General features: G+C 34.0%; 1 protein-coding gene across 1 annotated transcript; it reads left to right on the forward strand.

Annotated features, from left to right (window-relative positions):
• The first annotated feature begins 388 nt into the window (after nt 1-388).
• Nucleotides 389-16,547, forward strand: LOC134275172 (uncharacterized). The gene is made up of 3 exons (XM_062757424.1): nt 389-1,237; nt 2,528-3,112; nt 16,002-16,547. The coding sequence occupies exons 1-3, from the start codon at nt 389-391 to the stop codon at nt 16,545-16,547; spliced, it is 1,980 nt and encodes a 659-aa protein (XP_062613408.1).
• Nucleotides 16,548-17,170: the final 623 nt, after the last annotated feature.

Raw genomic sequence — 17,170 nt, forward strand, 5'->3', positions numbered from 1 at the left:
AAACCGTTAAGAAATCTTAGAGAGAGATCGAATATATTTTTGAATATTTCAATTAATTACAATGCCTGAAATATTCAAACAGACGATTATTTTTCCCAATTCAAAGAATTAAAAGCATTTAAAAAGTTCAGTATTATTTTACATGTAGTATAAATATTCTTCTTATAAACTATTTTTTACAATTATTCTGTTTTAGATGTTATCACTTATAACGTCATTGTGCGTGTTGGGCCTCTGTACTGGACGCTTTGACATTTCACAGAAGGTCCGTCACGTCTATCCGACAAGGGAAAACGTCTATGAAGCATTCGAAGTGACGTCAGGCGTATATAATAGAACGGCAAGAGAAATAATATCACAGTATTTGGTCTTCTGTCCAGGACAAGACATGTGTCACGACGAATACTTAAAACGACCGCATGTTTTTAATTTTACCCCCTCCTGCACGCCTTGCGACTGTGATGACTCCTGTGTCAGAAAATCAAGCTGTTGTCCTTCGAAATTCCTCCGCCATGATGCTGATGACTTGACACGTCCATCATTATCCTGTGTACAGCCTCTCTGGAACCCACACCCTGGGTTCAATGTAAAGTCATACTGGTTAATTGATAACTGCCCCAATGGGGAGAGCTGTCATTTGCCACAATTACAGGCAAATAATATATCTCTTTCTACTCCAGTTACCTCCCTTCTCACCAACGAATCCTACAAAAATATCCACTGTGCTCTCTGCCACAATGAAAGTACATTAGATTTAATATTTTGGAAACAAAACCAAGTTCTTTGTAGAAAAAGGTCGGATCTTTTACTGAGAAAAACTCCTGAAGAACTCCAGCAATTCGTTTTCAGGGAAGATCCCAGATGCAATGTTTTGTTTTATCCACCCCGCTCATTAGAGGACACAATAAAACCGTGTGTTTACGTGCATGATGTACCAGAAAACCTTTCCAGTTTAGTAGATGCAGACAGACCATACTTGATTCAGGCGTGCAATAAATACTATGTACCTTACACTAATTGTCACCACACATTCAAAAATGTATTCTGTGCTTTGTGCTACCAAGAATCACTTTTTGGTGCCATAAAACAAATGCCTATCGAATGTAAAGAGGACAATACTGATAGGTTAGATTACTTCAAAACTTTTTCTGCTTTGTTGGATTTCGACAAAGAAAGAGAAGTACCAACACTGGAGAATGAAATTTGTGCGTGGGATCAAATGTACGATAACCGTATGGTAAGTGTGATATAACGTACAGTCTAACATATAGAATATCTCACAAATGAATAAAAGTTTGATGAGAGGGAGGTAAGATAATTTGTTATCCATCCTTCTGAGATAAAAGCAATAAAAGTCCTATACTTTTATATGAAAATTATAGGATGGTATGACAACACTGCTTGAACTTTGCTTTTGTTTTTTTTTAGCTCACCTGAGCCGAAGGCTCAAGTGAGCTTTTCTGATCAAAATTTGTCCGTCGTCTGTCGTCGTCGTTGTCGTCGTTGTCGTTAACTTTTCACATTTTCGACTTCTTCTCAAGAACAACTATGTCAATTTCAACCAAACTTAAGACAAAGTATCCTTAGGTTAAGGGGATTCAAGTTTGTTCAATTGAAGGGCCACACCCTTATTCAAGGGGAGATAATTCAGAAATATTGAAAATTTGATGGTATGTATTAAAAATCTTCTTCTCAAGAACCACTGGGCCAGGAAAGTTGAAACTCATGTGGTATCATCCTCAGGTAGTGTAGATTCAAGTTTGTTCAAATCATGACCCCCCGGGGTAGGGTGGGGCCAAAATGGCGGATCAAAGTTTTACATAGGAATATATAGGAAAAATATTTAAAAATCTTCTTCTCAAGAACCACTGGGCCAGGAAAGATGAAACTCATGTGGTATCATCCTGAGGTAGTGTAGATTCAAGTTTGTTTAAATCATGACCCCCAGGGCTAGGGTTGGGCAAAAATGGCCGACCAAAGTTTTACATAGGAAAATATAGGAAAAATCTTTAAAAATCTTCTTCTCAAGAACAATTGAGACAGGAAAGATGAAACTCATGTGAAATTATCCTCAGGTAGTGTAGATTCAAGTTTGTTCAAATCATGACCCCCAGGGCTAGGGTTGGGCCAAAATGGCCGATCAAATTTTTACATAGGAATATATAGGGAAATCTTTTAAAATCTTCTTTTCAAGTACTTCAAAGCCATGATTAGTGATATTTATATGGAATCATCCTCAGGTAGTGTAGATTCTAGTTTGTTCAAATTATGACCCCCTGGGGGTTAAAATTCAAGCCCCCTCCTTTACCTCAGTAAACTTTCAGGTCTGATTTGATAAGTGCTTTTTCCCAGCCGATGTGCTCAGGTGAGCGCTGTGGCCCCTGGGCCTCTTGTTTATCTTGAAATGTTTTATTAACAAATAAAAATGAATGTGATACTTACTGCAGTAGATTGACATACTCCAGTATATACATTTACTGCAACAAATGCAGGAATGTGAATACAGAACCTTTCATTAATATTTCAGGGGAAATGTCTAGATCTAACCTGTGAAAAAGAATATGTCTTAGACCAGAACCCTGTGGATTGCCGTCCTAAGTTCTTCGAGTGGGGAGAAAACATCTACGAGCTGAGCATGATATTCAAATTCTCACGTCAAGTTGATAAAGAGGCCGTTGATAACTTAACACCGTATCTAATGAATATTTTAAAGAAAAAAGTGACACAGAATAACTTTAGCGAGTACTTGTGTGTGATAAGGATCTTTGAACTGGACGATAACAATGAATGGTATTTTGGAGCTCTCATAGGATTTGCCATCAACAAAAAACATGACATTGATAACATGATCGAAAAACTAATACGTATCTTTGAGAAAGATGATGCTAATCTACATGGTTATGACGTGAATATTTCCAGTTCTATACTAGGACAAAGGTTTCATTTGAGTCAGAATAATGGACATTTTGAATTTTCTCCTTGTCGCAAGTATCTTAATCCCATGACTCTCGCAGAAATAATTCCATCATCTAGTTTAGAACTTCAAAGTTCATTTCTTTGTACAGAAGTTTCATCTACAATAGTTGTGGCCGATTGGTACCGTTGCCCGAAAGTAAAGATATCTACGGAAGATACCAAAATAGTACTGGTCAATCATTCCTTGTGTCTTTTAGACTTTAATCACTGCATTCCATCCCGTTTCTTTAAGAAAGATTACAACAATCAACACTTCGAGGTGTGCCTCGACTGGTATAATCGAGCTACAAATCGAATGATCACACAACAAAAGATCTCAGATAATGAGCTGAATATCTATCTCTCCGTCGTTTGTCTTTCCTTGTCCTCTTGTGGATCACTCTTAACCATCATATCCTATCTCACACAGAAAGATCCTATAAATTCTGCCGGGGCTAATATTGTCATTCTGTCACTCTTCTTGATTATTGCAAATACTATTTACACTTTCTCAAACTTTTTCCTACAGACCAAACTTCTGTGTATGGCTGCTGGTATAGTAATACATTTTTCATGGTTGTTTGTAGTCTTTTGGATGAGTTTGTCCTCTTTTCAAGTCTTTCAGACTTTTACCAAAATCACAGTACCTTCATTAAAAGGAAAATCCAATGTGCTTTGTTTTCTGCTCATCAACTCTCTTCTTTGTCTCCTTCTGATCGGCGTTAATGTCACTTTAAGCTATACCTTAAGTGACGGTCAAAATATAGGGTATTCCTCTCGCACCTGTTATATAGCCGAATCCAATATGATACTTTATACCTTTGCTCTACCTGTTGGTGTGTCTGTTTGTATCAATACTTTTATGTTTGTCGTGACGGTCAATCGAATCCATAGGAAGGGAGACATGAGGAAATCTAGGGATCAGAACAGAATTGGGGCATACTTTCGGTTATCTACCCTGACTGGTATATCATGGGTCTTTGGTTTCCTTGCTCAGTTTACCGATCTTCAGTTATTTTCAGTCTTGCATATAATCTTCAGTGCAGGTCAGGGCATTTTCCTTTTTTGGGGATTTGGAATGCCACTGGGTATGAGCTGTAAGTATGCAAGAAAATCATAATCTTGAGAGAAGCACTTACCGGGTCTCTTAACTTATACAACCATTATTCATCTTATGTTGAGCTAACTTTTAAAATATACTAGTATAATGTACATAAAGAATATACATTATAATATACATATTATTACAAATGCGTGTGATACCATTTATTAAGGTGGCCCTATGCGTTAGTATAAATTTGTAAAATATGTTGATACACTGTAAAAGTATATTTGAGTTCTCATTGGTCTATAAATAGAACATAATGCTCGGGTATTGCAAATTCACGGATATATATATATATATGCTACACTTTAAGTTCTTTTAGAGGAAAATGTATTGTTCAATTTTTTTATAAGATATCAATAGGATAAATGAAATGGAACAAAAATAAAAATGTATCAAAATGAGTAGTATTTAACCATGGATTTCAAATATTTGGGGAATCAAAATCAAAAAAGTGTTAAGGTATTCATAGAATCGTCAGATGATACATGTAGCATTATATTTGACATAATATGTTTTACGCTGTGACCGTTGGGGCGAGCGCAGTTGTACCATCAAAAACACTTGAAAAATTGATCAGCCACTTCAAACTTTTAACATCAAGCCGCACGAGACATCTCGATTAGCTGTGACGTCACACGACGTCACGGAGCTCGTCGGAGCTTACGGAGACAACCGAGCGTCTGGTTGAAACTATAGAGCTAGTGCAATTTCGGTCGAAAAAACCACTGCAGAGTAATTTTTTGTTTCTTTGAAAGATTTCTACAAACTGAAAGCCTTTTATGCTTTACGTTATTATTTTTTTTTCGCGCAAAGGACATTAGGTAGTGAAGAAATTCTGGGAATGTTTCACAAGAAAATTTGCTTGACGTATGTACAGATTTCATTCCGTATTTCCTCTGTTCTTACACGTTAGTCTATTGAGCTCGCTTCGCGACGCTCGCTGCGCTCGCTATCAATATGACCTTGACTTTTATCGTACATAGAGCATGGAGACTTCTTCACCATACATATCGATTGTACTGTAAAGGAATTAAAAGGTACACTTAGGGCTGCAAGTTACACCTAAGATTAAAAAGCTCACACATGTTGATGTTATAAGTACATTCTTAATGTAGGCCCTAGAATGTCTCATTTACTCCAGATAATTTTTTTTTCAGTACTAGAAAGTTTAATTGATTGGTAGGAAACTTGTGATGGATAAAATAAATAACGGAAAAATCCGTCGTCCATTCAGTGTTAAAATAATAGCCTGACAATTATAAAAAATAATCGCCAGTAAGCAATGATAGATTATATTCGATGGTAAGTCCATTGTATCGACCATAAAATTTTCGAAATGATGAATTAAAACTAGACTGTTGATATTGTTGTTTCATCAACTTGTTTGTCAATAACTTACCTTGTTTTAAAAATTGTTAATTCGTAGAGCATGCTTTTGCGTATCGAATCAACTGGGAGATATAAAACCCATATGCAGGTGATAAGGGTATATTGCTGTTAAAGTAAGAGGAGTTAAAAAAGTTAAAATTATCAAGTTTATCATAAAGCGTTGTTGTTAGAATAATATTAACGTCTTTTTTTCTGGTAAAATATCCAAGTCTGAAACAAATGTCATACTCCGTGGTATCTTTTATTTCAAGCTCACTGGAATATATCGTGTCGACAACTTTAGTTTAGTGATAATAGGTAGTCGATATATCTGAATGTCTACCGATACTTAAAGTACACAGCAAGTGCTTTCTTTTTCACATACATAAGATTTTGAATGCATTCTTCTTCAAGTGAATACAACAGTAAGTTGCTAATAACGGGGCACAATCGGTACCCTTGGGACCTGGTCTCCAAACACTACATAGATATTGTCCATCAGAAACGCAAGCATCTTTTTATCAACTATAGAGTACTTGTGTGTACAATAAGTATGTTTTTAATGAAATAAATTTGCAAATGCCTAGTGAGAAGGTAGGTAAATTTTTTTGTTCCCCGCTTTCGCGAAAGCGAGGGGACATTAAACCTCATTCACTTGTCAGTCTGAAGTTCTGTTCGTCTGTCGCAAAAAAATTATCCTTGGTCATATCTTTTGAATGAGAGGAAATAGGACTTTCATATTATATATATATATATATATATATATATATATATATATATATATATATATATATATATATATATATATATATATATATATATATATATATATATATATATATATATATATATATATATATATATATATATATATATATATATATATATATATATATATATATATATATATATATGTATGACCTGTGATAAGACCTTTCTAAAGACACTATAATTTTTTTTAACCCAATGACCTTGGAGTTTGACCTACTTTTCAAAAAGGTTCACATTACTTTAAATTGGCTAAAACTTTTGAATGAGAAGAGATAGAGCTTTCATACTAAACATGTGCATTACCTGTGACAAGACCTTTCTATATGCACTTTGATTTTAGATCCCGTGACCTTGACTTTGAAGTATGACCTATTTTGCAAAAATTTTATCGTCGGTCATAACTTTTGGAAGAGAAGATTCGGGGTTTTTACCTTTTACATGTACATGTATATTACCAGTGGCAAGACCTTTCTAAATACACTATGATTTTTGATCCCGTAACCTTGACCTTTGCGTTTGACCTACATTTCAGAAATTTTATTAATTCCTGATAACGTCTGATAGAGAAGAGATAGGGCTTTCATATTTGACATGTGTATTACCTGTGACAAGATATTTCCGTGCAAGCTATGATTGCTGACTTCCAAACTTTGAGCTTCATGTTTGACCTAATTTTCATAAAAAATATTGTCTGAATCATTTTTAAAAAGGAACAGAAGAGCACTTGTCAGTGAAAGGATATTGTAAGATACGTTGTTTATCAGGATGTTAAATCAGTTATCCAGGTAGAATGTTTAAATCACCATGGAAGAGTTCATTTCTGGGTATTCTCTGACTGGTTTCAGAGAGGGAAAAGAAAATGTTACCACTACATTTTCATATCAAATGTTTCTATGCCACAGCATGTTTACCATTCTAGGTGCTTTTTGTGTCTTTTTATCTACTAGTACTTGTTTAGTCCCTTGGCTTTGTATATACTGTATATAAGCAACAAAATTTGTTAAAGTGTTGTTAATGGGAAATTTTACATTCTTCGATCCTCAGTATTTAATGTTGTTTTATGGTCATCATTTTTGCTATTCTTTAATTGAACCTTTTCTTTCTAAAATAAAATCAATGTCATTCAAATTTCAATCGTTTTTACTTCAAAAATTAAATTAATTTTTCTAGTTCTCTGTAACAGGTGTACATATAAAGTATTTTGCCATAATTTCACAAATATTGTGTACTTGAACATTTGTGATTAATTGTATCTTAATAAATTTTGTCTTGTCATATCTACATGTAGTTAACTTTGTTATATGTTACATCATATATTAAACATATTGTTGTTTTATTTACAACACATCCACACATTGTGTTGTTTACAAACCTCAACCAGCTTAACACTTGTTAAAACTGGAGCTTGCAGTCTTCATATACATGTAGATGCCCACTAGATGGAATCAGACGGGATTGGTTGAATGTTAATTGCTTAACGTCTCTTTTGAGATTTTTTTTCACTCGTATAGAGGCGTCACTATACGAGCATATATCAGTGACGAGATTCAAACTTAAATTAAACCCACACTAGGCACTCCTAGCTGCAATAATGTAGCCCTCTCCTTTTTTAGGAAGAGGGCTACAACTCCATAGGAAATCCGTAACGGTGCAACTACGGGAGTGATTCGCCCCCGCAGGGATTTCGGCTTAAACTATTAGTAAATGGCTATTTAATTAACATTTCTTACCTGAACTCCAAAAATGTAGTTAGACAAAACATAAATCAATCTAAACATATGCAGAACAATCCATATATCGGTTATTTTTATGTTAACATCACAACTTAAATTTATCCGCCATATTTACTGACCTTGGTCGATTTTATTTTGGGACAGCCAATAAGACCAGGTATCTCTAGAGAACAGATCTCTATAGGAATTACCTTATTTTAGGCATAAATATCCCTGTTTACGAAAAAATGTCACATGAAATAGCTTTATTTATCAATGTTTGGTGATGCCATACAGCACAACAATTATCAGTTTACAGAGTACTGATAATTTTCAAGCGCTAGTCTCAGTGCACCACGCGAGAACTGTCATGGCTTCTGATGAAAGCGACTGGTAAAAAAGCAGATTTATTTTATCTGGTTTTTGCGTTTAACGGGCTTTGTTGTTGAGAGTGAATAAAAAATTCCTTTTTAGAAGTTGAATGTAAAAACAATTTATTTTGCCTGCAGTCGCCCGTATTTAAAAAAAAATATATTTGCACCATAACGGAGATGCTGTGGAATTGTAGCCCTCTCCAGAAAATATCAGATTTAAAAAAAATCGGAGAGGGCTACATTATTGCAGCTATAGGCAATCCGAGCCATTTAGTAGTGGGAGTTTCTCATCGTCCCAACACCTACCGTAAAAGAGGACCTTTATTTTTAAATTGTTTTATCGACTTTTGATCTTGAATACTGTTCGTTCACAGGTAACTGCAACAGGCGTTACTTATTTTTCTTTAAATAAAAAATATATTATTATGTATAGGGGGGGTTATATCTTTTATTAAACGAAAATTAAATAACGTCAGGTGCCAGTGTACACGTGTTCGTTGTCTACAAATGTTTCATTCAAGCTCAGAAATCCATTTAACAATACAAAATAGGGTCAAAGTAAAAACGGACCTCCAAAATATAAGAGGTATAATCAGGTGACCTTCCCTGGCGACCGGTCACACCCGCCGTGTGCTCCTTGTCATGATTGGGAAATAACAGAAAAAACACGTCAACAATTCAGTGAGAAAAAATTGCCTAACAATAGTTATCAAAGACCTATATATAATAAACAAATGCTAAGTATTTAAGTTTAATGTTTTATTCGAGTTGGCAGGTATTGTCCACAGTGGTCTACACAACAGTGGGGCAGCCGGCAAAATGGCATACCCCCAACATCAACATAAGTTGTGCCCTCCCTGACGGGAAAAGTAGCACGCTGGGTTGACCTCAATCGTGCTACGGACACATTTCAACACAAATTGTCTTTTAATTATATTATTTTGCTTTAGATTTACATTATATAAGATATAATTTTCAAAGTCAACATCACATATATCAACATCAACCATCACATATATCAACATCAACCACAAAAAGTCAACAAAATCAACAGTTCAATGGTTAAATTGAAGGTGACGATTTCGCCACATGGGCACCGTAGGTGCCCACCGCCACCTGGTGGGGGTAGGCAACTTCAATTTAACCACCCACCATGGACTCCTAGCCTACTCAAAACCCTAAGCAACCCATCCATCGTGAACATCACTCTCTCTCATTTCCAACCCACTGTAGATTTATGCTGCATTAAAATAAATCTGGGTACCCTTGAAATTAATCGTGCCTTACCCCCCCCCCCCTCCTTTCCCTGATTTTATATCTTTCGAAGTTGTATTGCTTTTGGACTCTATTACTAATATCCAGCTATTTTACTCAGTCAGAAAGAAAGAACTAACTGGACTAATGTAAGAAAATAAAGTAGAAAATATGTATTATCTAGATTTATCCCCCCTTTTTTTTATTAATTAATTTATTCATTTGAATTTTATTTCTTATTCATTTTAGGTCATTTGAAAGAAAAACTTGTAATATACTTTCCTGCAAAGATTACAAACAGGATGAATGAGCACCTATACTCTCCACCCCCACCCCCTTCAGCATGATTATGTTGTTCCTGTATTGTAGACAATAATTTTAAGTGTTCACATTCTCACTCTGTCAAGTGCAGAACATGTTTTGTGATATTTTGTAAAGTTTCTTGCCAGTTCTGAAGAAATGGGGTTATCTAAATACCACTTATTTTTTAAACCAAGCTTCCGAAGACCATGTAAAATTGATTAAATCTTGTATATACACTATTTACCTTTCAAGCCAAGAACACAATAGGGGACTTTGTATTTACCCCTAAGCATTTGTAAATGTAGATGGACTGCACCAGACATGAAAGGCACATATGACTAAAACCTTTATTCTAAATCCCTTTCCAGCTGATACTCTATCAAAAAGGCATGATCTTATTACACCTTAAGCTTCCTACTTTGGGAATTTTGGGGAGGGACCCCCCTCCCCTTTCCTCCTACAAAAATATGCTATGGAATGGGTTATTAAAGATATAGACTTCAAAATTCTTTAATTTAAAGGCTGTTAAAAAATGGATTTATGATAGAGAGCATGAAAATTAATATGCTAAGTCAGTGTGAACCTATCCTTTCTCTAATACCCTAAAATGCTGTCGAAGATTATCTAATCTTAGCTCTATGAAACGTTAACTCCTACTCGTGGATTTGTATTTGTATCCCCTAGCTAACCTATATTTTACTCCAGCATGCAGCATTGGTAGAGGTTCACGACGAGATACTTTTGACTTGGCTCCGAGGTACATAAGGAGTGTAGGGACGTTAAACGAGGCTCTTATACATGTAGGAGTAACCTGTATTTGTACCCATTAGCTAATGCATGGATGTAAACTACATGTACATATGCAATTATGCACCTACTAATGCATCTTAATCCCATATGAGATTAATGTGTAAACAGAAAATAATTCAGCTAACTGCTCACATGAGGAGGGATAAACACATACCATATTACATGCAAATGGCAACTGGGTTTGAACTGATATTTTCAATGAAGAAATGCCCCTAAGATATGCATATGTGTAAGCTAACAGTAAGCGCCTACTATTAAAAAGAATATATTGTAGGAAATGGATCAGTTTATAATCTAGCCTGTGGTACAATATGTATCTAACACACCCCCCACCCCGAATTTGTATCTCTATGCTGTTAGGAAATCTCGCCTTATGCGGTTCTTTCATTTAATTTATTTATTTAATTTTTTAAATCTTATAATTCCACATAAATAAAACCAGTTACCTAAACAATTTATCCTTTATGAATTTAAAATCTGTGAATGTAGAATTTTAACTGAAGCAAGTTTTATCTGTGTGAAAATAGCAAATCTTTTGTATCTAATAACTTAGAGACACAGCAGAAACCAACACTGACAAAAAATTAAGCCCCATTTTAAACCTTATACTGGAACTCTCATTATAACCCTCTTTATTTTATTTATTTGTTGATTTATTTATTATTATGTCGTGACCATTCATACAGCATATGCCATAAGGAAAATACATTGAAAGACCAGCAATGCGAGCCTTATTCAAATGAGCCTGCATTGACTTTAGTACCTTTAAGAACTCTGTAATTTGTCCCTCATCCCTTTGCGAAACTGAATTACTTGATTAAAACTGGTAAAAGTTCAGGGACTTGAAGTTGCATTTCCTATTTTGAGGCTCACTTTCCCTGATGAGAAAGATAACTCAAAGGAATAAATGTTAATTTACTAATAATTTTGACAAGTTTTTTTTTTTTTTACAGTGCTTCAATTAGCCTATAAATTATTATTTATTTCATAGTCTTTTATTTGTAGAATTATATTTAAATACCTAAAGATTTTCTTCTTGTATAAGTCTTAAAGAACATTGTCAGGAAATAAAAGCCTGTGCTGAAATTAATCTGTGTGAATTATCGACATTTGTGAAATAATCTATATAATAAATTTAGTAAAGTAAGTTTACCTGATTTTTCATGTTAACTTAAGATAGTACAAAACTTTTCATTTACTAAACACAGCTATATAAAATACAAGGCCTTTATGCAGTTAAGGGGTGAGAAGTCATTAAATGTATGTGTCTTTATTGTGTTATCATGATATCATCAAACCTACTCAAAAAAGGTACAGGCCCTGTTAGAAAAATTCATAATTATGTTCATATACACTGAAGACGGCTTCAAAATGAACAAACAGCCTGACCTTCATTTATTTCCTTTATTTATAACTTTAACCAAACCAAAATGTCAACACAGAATATATAATATGTGAAACAAGCCTTTGACCCCCTCTTACTTAATCTGAACACTTATATATACATATATTGACCAGCAAAATAATAGCTAGACTTGCTAGATAATAGATATCTACATGTACTTAATTAAAATAAAATTCGGGGAATCCTATCTATATAAACTAGTGAACCATTGAGGCCCTAAATTACTATGCACACATTGTTATTGTTCTGGTTGAGTCTGAAGTTGTCCCCCATTGTCAAGCCCCCTAAGAGAAGAGATATCCAAATAGATGAGGATGCTGCTGGTCCTAATATAACTATTAATATGTAGATTTGACAGACAATGTACAATTCAACTCGGGTGCATCAAACCTATGCCCCCAGCTTTTACAGCCTGAATTGTTCATTGCAATGCTTCCATCCAACTGAAATTTTTTGACTCAAAATCTATTTAGTCATCATTCATATTTACTTACCTTGAGTTTTGTCATAGCATGTGTACATGTACAACTGTAAATAAGTATAACTATAAACAATACACATCTTATTTCATGTTAAATTCATATACATAAAATTGCATTAATTGTCATATAACATTCAAAAGCACCACAACTTCAATTACTTGTTCTTTATTTTACTTCGAATTATTTTATTTCACAATTGATTACTGCCTTTGTTGCAATTCCATACCTTTCATGCCTCTCTTTGGACCATTGTTAAAGTTGAATGGCCTTGATTGAAAATTTATATCCTTTATTTAGAGTTCTGTTCCTATGTGAATTGGGGTAAATAACATTTCTAAAGACATGATACCATAGCTTTATCAAACTTTAATTAATTCTCAATCTGTATGTTTTCTATTATTCACTGTTTTAAGGAAAAGGGTTTTTTTTTTTTTTTTTTTTTTTTTAAATGTCACAAAATATTTTGAATAAACTGATAAATAAAACAAGCCCAAAGTTACAAAACCATACTCATATTTCAAGAATTAAAACTATGTATATTCCCATTTCTAAACCCCCTAAAGATAGGACAAGGGACCTAAGTATCTAAATATAGGCTACCATATGTACGGTTGACCAATGACCTTGAATAACATGGACCGAATATAGTTGAAGTTCAGACCTATTTTTAGATTAGCTCATTTTGTTTAAATAATATTTCACCAAGTACACTTTTCTTCATTCAAAATATACTGATGAAGTTGTTTATTATTACCATATTTGTATAACTTGAACCATGTGCCAGTGTTTAAAGTATGGACGGGAGGCAAATCGATCTGTTTCAATCCAATGAAATGTTTGCCATCGAGCAATATCAATGTTGATAAGATAATCCATTTTAATTCTTTGACTGAAAGTTAACTTTAAAAACTGGAAATTATGATAAAATATTTCATAATACAGAAAAATAAATCGGATACTTTCATCACCCACCTTTCACTTTCATTGATGCATAGAAAAGGGGAGATAACCCGTAAACCTAGTGACTACGTACTGACCCTGTATGGATGGATAAATAAATTCCGGCTTATCTCATTTATTCGATTTTTCACAAAAAGGAGGTGAATGATGACATATAATTAAAGGATAGAGCTTTGATAACGACGCATATTGTGAGATGAACTCAAATATGCGGTATTATAAATAAAACGCCAGTCAGCATTTGACTTAATGATAAATTGTACTTACTGAAAAAGTCATTGTATCGACCATGGAACTTAGAAAATGATGTCTTTAAACGAGACTGCTTATATTCTTGTTTCATCAACTTGTTTGTCAATAATTTACCTCGTTTTAAGAACTGTTTATACGTAGCACATGCGCTTGCGTAACGAATCAACTGAGAGATATAAACCACGTATGCAGGTGATGAAGGTTTATTTTAAGCTTGGTTGTTAGATTATCTTTTATGTCCCTTTAAATAAAATGTCTAAATATGAAACATAATTGTCACACTCTGTGGATGGTATCTTTTATTTCAAGCTCACCGGGGTATATCGTATCAACATTAGAATGGAAATAGCCGTGTTATTTGACAATACAACGTCGATATATGTACTTAACAGTCGAGTTGAAGGCCAATGCAAGTGTTTCTTCTTATAAAGTATATAATGTTGAAGAAAGTCCGCATCATATGAATACAAAAAATAGGTCTGCTAATAACAGGGCCCAATTTGTACTCATTTGAATTCCAAAAGACTGTTTGAAGACAGTTCTAAAGTCTTTTCTTCTTTTCACGTATAAGATTTTGGAGAATTTCTGCTTCATATGAATGTCTAAAAATAGGTCTGCTAACTTTTCAACAACTAAAAAAAAGAGGTGGATAAACTGAAATGACAGCTGAACAGGGAAGTGAATGAACCAGTAAGATCTATCTGACGTACGGGACAGGCTATACAAGTATTTAGACACAGAATGTCAAACTGAGCTTTTGATAGCTGAGATCAGTGTTTTTTCGCAAAAAATATCACTATTGCACAGTAATTGCTAGCGCTCTCGAGCGCTGGCAACTACGTTAGTCCAAATGCCTTGAATACGCATGCTCGGCTTCACGGTCGTGCATTCTGGGAAAGCTGTGAAAACTACCATAGATAGACCGTACGATAACAATTTCGTTGTATCATATTGGGGCATTAAATAATTATGTTTCTTTATTGTGTAGCTTACATTTTAAAGATAACTAGTTTAATATTTGATAATATTTGTAATACTTCAAATTTTCCGGTTTTTTTTTCTGAAGGAAAAGCCTTGTCATATCGTCTGATTGTTCTAAACAAAGACAAAAAAGGGTTTTTTTACGACTTAGAACAACCAAATAAAGACTTTAATTTCTGATTGGTCAATTCAGCTTAGCTTACACATTCCAGAAACAAGAATGTACACTATAAAAGTAACGAATAAATTCATTATTTATATTTTTAAAAAATCTGATGTGTATGGCTTTTAACCTAACATTTCTTGACAAAGATGACCCAAAGGACCAAGCTACTTCACATTCGGAACTCTCTAGATTTCTTTAGAAAACATACACTTTTGAGTTATTTTCTATATTCCCTTTTACTCCCGAGCCCCTGTATTTTTTCGTTGCTACATTGCCATTCTATTCTTAAACCAGCCCATACAATGCCCCAATCGGCATCTTCTCTATATTATATAGAGCCCCCCCCCCCTCCAGTAAAGGTCATAAATGTTCTGTTGCGCCAAAACTTCAATAGATCATCACAAAACCCCCCATGCGTTTCTTTAGCTATGTGTCTATAAAATACACTTCACAAAACAATTATAACTTTTTCACTCTTCAGCCTCGATAAAAATTAAAGAATTCAGCAAAATTAATCTCTTGATCACGGATCCTCCTTTCTGTGTTTAAAAATTGCTACGGCGCTAGCTTACCTAATATCTTTTTTTTAAAAGATAAACTTCTAATAATTGTTAAAGGAATGGTTGGTGTTACCTTGGATAAGACAAAAAATATATGGTTGAACACTCTATTAATAATTGTAATTGATAAATCTGTTTTGAAATACCATATAAACACTGAACAAAAAAGAGATGAATCAGAGTCTGTTTTATTTTATACGGCATATATTGAAGAGATGTGTTAACCTGTCCATTGAAAACAGTCCCTTCCAGAATTGGTCTTAAGGAGTCTTTTTGTAAGTATATTATCCTTCTCCACACAGTGAAATCTTATAAACGTTATGCCACCTTCTACACAAAAAATACATGTACATTTTCCCCACGAAATACACAAAATCAAGTTGTTTCGTTGTTATTTAATTTCTTAATTTAAGGCAATCATTTGTAAGTCTGTATTTCTAAAATATAGTAATAGATGGGTACATAAAGGTGTTCATTCCTAAATCAAATCCTTTTTCACTTTATACAAAAGTTTATGAGTTGTTTTTTTTTTTAATTTAGAAACAAAAATCGCAGTGTCAAATATGGAACCTAGAGGACACAGTTGATGATCTCGAACAATATGGTAGGAGAAATTCACTGAGATTTCACAACTGTCCTGTACCAGGAGAAGGATCGGATACGGATAAAACCGTCATCGACATCTGTAAACAACGTCTAGCAATTGAACTCAAAGATGATGATATCTTCAGATCACACCCAATAGGGAAACCAAACAAAGATGGTAACATCCAAATCATCTGCCGCTTCAAAAACTGGAAGATTAAAAACAAAATCTATTTGGCTAAACGGAATCTCAAGAAATCCGGCATCTTCATTACAGAAGACCTGACCAAATACAGACAGGGTATAGTGAAGGAACTAGCGAGTGCTAAAAAAGCTGAAAGAGTTCATTCTTTCTGTACCAGTGATGGCAGAATCTTTACCAAACTGTATGACAAAGGTCATAAATATCTAATTCGCTGTATTAAAGATCTACACGATCTTGCTCCACCTCAGTGGACATCATCTGACCCTGAAGCTGAAACATCCGACAACCAGTATTAGTGAACTCACTGTGTACCTTTTGTCACAACATGTTCAAAATAATTGATTTGATCACAGACTCACTATCAATATTAAATTAAAAATTACACTCAATAAATAAATCCTTATCTCTCCTTTTGTCACTCATTATAGATTATGACCGCTGTTTCTTGCAGAGTCGTGTATATAGTTTTCATGCTGTTTTTATTTAGCAGCTTTGCCCATATTCATTTTGTTTTTTTCCGTGACACACACCTGTCACTTTTGTTCTCGTTGTTAACAGTTTTCATTCCCAACTTGTTTCCTTTATTTTTGTATATACATTTTCATTTGTTGTTTTTGTTTTCTTATTATTTTTACTTCTTATATACTGGTCACAGTTTATCCTACATGCATTCAGAAGATTTTGATATTTGTCATTATTTGCGGCTCCGACATTCAACGTTTATTCTTTGTTCAGAAATTTTAGCTAATGGCAGGTAACACAGTGTCACAATATCGAGCCGCAATAGGAATCTATTATTCAAAAACTAGATGCACAGTAAAATCAATGTTATTTTGTATATTTGATTTTAGAAAAGTATTTTCGTACTTATTGCAACTGTATAATTATTACGTACACAGGTCCAAATGTATAGCAAACC

The sequence above is a fragment of the Saccostrea cucullata genome, unplaced genomic scaffold (assembly GCF_032062105.1).
Source record: "Saccostrea cucullata isolate Sc308-1 unplaced genomic scaffold, CSIRO_AGI_Scuc_v1 ctg7452, whole genome shotgun sequence".
NCBI classification, from domain to species: domain Eukaryota; kingdom Metazoa; phylum Mollusca; class Bivalvia; order Ostreida; family Ostreidae; genus Saccostrea; species Saccostrea cuccullata.

Excerpts from the sequence above, each read along its gene's own strand:
- LOC134275172 (XM_062757424.1), top strand. The coding sequence starts at position 389 with ATGTGTCACGACGAATACTTAAAACGACCGCATGTTTTTAATTTTACC. Across the intron at positions 1,238-2,527 it reads AAATGTACGATAACCGTATG|GGGAAATGTCTAGATCTAAC; the intron begins GTAAGTGTGATA and ends TTAATATTTCAG. Across the intron at positions 3,113-16,001 it reads ATTGGTACCGTTGCCCGAAA|AAACAAAAATCGCAGTGTCA; the intron begins GTAAAGATATCT and ends TTTTTAATTTAG.